At 35.6% G+C, this 4,786-nt stretch overlaps 1 protein-coding gene across 1 annotated transcript; it reads left to right on the top strand.

The window, feature by feature from the left end:
• Positions 1-1,156: 1,156 nt before the first annotated feature.
• On the top strand, positions 1,157-4,168 carry LOC145047542 (mitogen-activated protein kinase kinase kinase 1-like). The gene is made up of 8 exons (XM_078995835.1): positions 1,157-2,453; positions 2,615-2,699; positions 2,786-2,848; positions 2,923-3,080; positions 3,162-3,234; positions 3,320-3,379; positions 3,490-3,600; positions 3,674-4,168. Exons 1-8 carry the CDS (start codon positions 1,369-1,371, stop codon positions 3,848-3,850), a joined length of 1,812 nt encoding a protein of 603 aa, XP_078851961.1. The 5' UTR covers positions 1,157-1,368; the 3' UTR covers positions 3,851-4,168.
• Positions 4,169-4,786: the final 618 nt, after the last annotated feature.

Below are 4,786 nucleotides of genomic sequence, written 5' to 3' on the forward strand. Positions count from 1 at the left end.
CTATAAATATAATTCTTGGACTCTACCTCATATCGAAGCATTATAAATGGTTTAATGTATCTTACTTACACTCAGCCGACATAGCTTACTATATAGGCATTATAAGTCGTTTCATTGAGAAACCAACCAAGTAACACCAACTAGTTGTGAAACATATAGTACAATATGTTAAAGGTATTATTGAATCTGGGTTATCGTACACAAGAGGTGGAAAAGAGAATGACATGACTAGGTACACTGACAATGACCTAGCACGAGGTATTGACAGAAGAAGTACAACTAGTATGGCTTTTTACTTGGAAGTAAACCTTGTAACTTAGAGCTCATAGAAACAAAAGTGTGTTGCGTTATCATCATGTGAGGCAAAGTTTACGGCAACTACTAGTGCAACATGTCAAGGTATTTGGATCATCGGACTACTTGTGTTAATAGGAAGAAACCCTGGTCCATTTGAGCTAAATGTGGATAACAAGTCAGTATTGGATTTGATGAAAAACAAGGGTTTTATAGAAGGAACAAACACATTGACACAAGTTTTCACTTTATTTGTGAGTGCATACAAAAATGTGATGTTGTAGTAAAGCACATGAGTACAAATGAACATAAAACTGACATTTCGACAAATCCAATTAACAAAGTAAAGTCTGAAGAGATGCGAAAGTTACTTGGAGTAAAATACATGAAGAATTATGGATTAAGTGGAGAAATCAATCATTAACACCAAAATCCACTAGGATCACATATTCAATGATTCCTTGCAACATTAAGACTAGAAAGAGATGAATCAAAATCATACATTTCTTTCAACTGAGATATCAAACCAAAGATCATCTTTTATGAACACACCCAAGACCACAATTTAGCAACAATCAACAATTCATTGCTCTTCCTTTGTAGCAAAACAAAACTCTGACATTCATGGAGAGAGGATAGACCAAGAGCTATCAAGAAAACGTCATAGTTATGGGATTGATTCTTATTAAGAATACAACCTATTAAATTTTTAACCAGGAACAAAAATTGTGAATTTTATCGAACCATAAACTATAATTTATTTGTTTATGTATTTATTTTATAATCATATATTTGTCGAATTTGGTGGTCCAAATATGGTCACCGCTTCTCAAAGACCTGAAAGGACGTTTCACCTTTATGCGCAGACTCTTCTGAATTCAGACAAATGGTTATCCTGTTGAATGGTCCATCGTCCCATTGCACACTATTCATTTCATGCACAGTTAATTCTTCATGATTCATATATAGATATATACACATATAAAGAGAAACTCTATCTCTCTCTCTCTCTCTCTCTCTCTCTCTATCTATGCTGGTGAAGAATTCTGTAGAGGCAAACAAAGCAACACGAATATGTCAAGGAAGCCCAACCGGTTAGGACCGAAGCTTGAACGAAGAAATGCAATCAAGAACATCGATTATGACGCCTCTACATCATCATCGTCATCCTCATCCTCATCCTCTCATGGTGGATCAGCTCATCGTACTCGATCACTTGATATTGCTTTGCTCTCTGATCGAACTAGTTTCAGGATTGGAGGGATTGATGGTGAAGTCGACTTGATTTGCCGCTCTCTAGGGCTTTCAGGGCCGGAAGACTTCGAGATTCCGGTGGCTGCTTGGAAAGCTCGTAAAGCTTCCATCCCTACGGATGCTGATTCTCCGCCGAGTTTTAAGTTTCCTGATCCTGCTCAGAATGCGACTCGAAAATCACAGGGAAGTGGTTTGTCGAAGATTTTTGGAAGTAAAGTTAAAGTTAATGATGACGAGGTCAAGCGTGAATCAGAATGTTCTAGGTTACCGCATGCAGAAGAAGCTAGGGTTTTTCGGACAGACGAGGTTGAGGAACGTGATGATGATGTCAATGAATGGGGAATTAATGAGGTAAAATGCGTAACTGGTCCGCAATTGGGAACTGGTGTTGGCTTAGTTAATGCCGAGAGCTCTCCGGTCTTCGATGACGACGGCGCGTGTAAATCTCGTGAGAAACGTCATGTGGAGGTTCAAAGTGGAATCAAGGGTGTACGGCCGCCGTTACTTGCTCCTCCACCGGGTATATCAAAGTCACGAGTGGTGGTGGATAACCTGGGTTCCAGCTGGGAGCTAATTCGGGGGTTTGCTAACGACGACTCTGCATCGGCTGGACCAATTGGAATAATTGGGGCTTCAGATGAATATGCCAACATCGATGTTCATGAACAAATTGGTGTTAAGGAGGAAAATCAAAACAGGGGGATAACGTTGGGAAACGATGACATCGTTTCACCAAGTAGTTCAAATACCTTGGATGATGAAGATGAAGATGAAATTTCCTCAAACGCAGCCACTGAACTTGAGGATTCCGATTCACCTAATGGACCTCTGAGGTACAAAAACTGGCAGAAAGGTGACTTTCTTGGAAGGGGGTCATATGGAACCGTTTATGAAGGCTTCACCGAGTAAGTACATTAACATTTCAGTGCGATTATACTACAACTTCTGTCATCACCATTCACCAATAAGGTTTTGCATCTTTGCTGCTATGTAGACATGACTTGATTATCAGAAGATCGTTTTCTTTGAAACTATTTAATATCACGTGACAGACACTTATTTGCAGACATGGAATATTCTTTGCTGTGAAGGAGGTTTCACTTCTTGATGAAGGAAGCCAAGGACAGCAGAGCATTGTTCAACTCGAACAGGTGATATAACAATCCATAATTTGGTTCTTCTTCCATCTTCAATCATGATTTTCTTTATACTAATTTATATTCGCTTTCCCCTTCAGGAGATTTCTCTATTAAGCCAATTCAAACACGAGAACATAGTTCGATATCTTGGGACAGATACAGTATGCAATTTGTCGACATTCCTTTGTTTTTTATTACCATATTTACATGAGTTAACTTTGAAATTGTGCTTCAGGGTGATGGAAAACTTTACATTTTCCTTGAGCTTGTAACTAAAGGTTCACTAGCAAGTCTTTATCAAAAATATCATTTGGGAGATTCCCAAGTCTCTGTATACACCAGACAGATTTTGAGTGGATTGAGTTACCTACATGAGCGGAATGTTGTTCACAGGTTAAAGTTTATTGCTTTTGTATTTTATGCTAATCAATGCATCTTTTTTTCTAGTTTGAGGAGTTGATATTAATTTTGCAGGGATATAAAATGTGCTAATATATTGGTTGATGTAACCGGATCTGTGAAGCTTGCAGATTTTGGGTTAGCAAAGGTAACTAACTAACTAACTAACTAGAGCCTTTTCTTTCTTTCTTTTGTGTCATTTTCTTTTATTATATTTATTAAACATAACACAGGCAACCAAATTGAATGACATTAAATCTTGCAAAGGGACACCATATTGGATGGCACCAGAGGTTTGTCTATTATTTTATCATATATCCCCATATTTATTTTTTATATTAAAACGTTGTACTTTCAAACTACAACAATGTAATAGGAGGACAAATTACGATTGTGTCCTCAGGTTGTGAACAGAAAAAACAACGGGTATGGACTTGCAGTTGATATATGGAGTCTTGGTTGCACTGTGTTGGAGATGTTAACAAGAAAAATTCCATACTCTCACTTAGAAGGGGTAAAAAAAAATAGAAAATATATCTTGAATCTTTTATTGTTTATAAATTTTATAATTGTTGTAATATTGACAGATGCAAGCATTGTTCAGAATCGGGAGGGGTGAACCCCCTCCTATTCCTGAGACATTGTCAGTAGAGGCCCAAGATTTCATTGTTAAATGCTTACAAGTTGACCCTAATAATCGTCCAACTGCTGCTCAATTATTGATGCACCCCTTTGTTAATAACAACAACAACAGGTCTGTATGAATTAAGAGAGTGCTATCTATTATTAATCAGCAGCATTTATTGGGATGAGAGGAATTGAGAATTGTGAAGATGATGTGTTATGTATTGTTTCTCATGTTGATTTTATTTGTGGAGAGAGGGGTATGTTGTAGCTAGTAGATGTATATAACCAACCACCTTTGTAGAGTGATTTTGTTGTACAAAGAGTTGAAAATAGAAAAATTTCAACATACTAATGTTAGTATTTCTTGTAATTTTAGTTTTTTTGTTGTAAATAGGCTATAATATCATTCTTGTAAAAAAAATGTTACACTTAATAAGAGTGTTTATTATATACAATGGTGTTTATTTCTATAAATTATAATGTTATGTTTTGTTTTTCTTTTAATGACAACGATGATAATGGTATAAGGGTGTTATTTGTTGTTATGGTCATTTCATTATCATACTATATTATATAGTATATTTTTCATTTCACCACATTAATTTGAAATGGCAAACTCTTCGTATTTCTACATGAAATGTTTAGTTTATTAACTTAAATATGTTGTTAAGTATAAACATTGTCATAAATTGAAGGCTTCTTGAATTATAAATATGATATATTTAATTTGTTGATTTTAATGTAGTGTTAAATGCATAATATATATTAATATATCAAATAAACTTAAAATATAGTGTGAAATTTAAAACCTAAATTAAATATCCAATAAAGGTTTAAAAAATTCAACGTATATATTTTAAAATAGTCTACAAAAATATATTAAATATAATAAATGTAAAAGAACCTAAATCTAAAAGTTAAATTAACTAAAAGATGTGCAGCGACTACTTTTTATAAGACTGGATGGAGTGGGTGCGAGAAATGGGTGAGGAAAACTTCCCTCACTCATGCACACCACTCCGTGGGTGAGGAAAAAAGTTGCGGGAAAGAGATGGGGGGAGGGGGTGCTGCAC

This window comes from Lactuca saligna, chromosome 5 (genome assembly GCF_052625555.1).
Source record: "Lactuca saligna cultivar CGN05327 chromosome 5, ASM5262555v1, whole genome shotgun sequence".
In the NCBI taxonomy this organism is placed as follows: domain Eukaryota; kingdom Viridiplantae; phylum Streptophyta; class Magnoliopsida; order Asterales; family Asteraceae; genus Lactuca; species Lactuca saligna.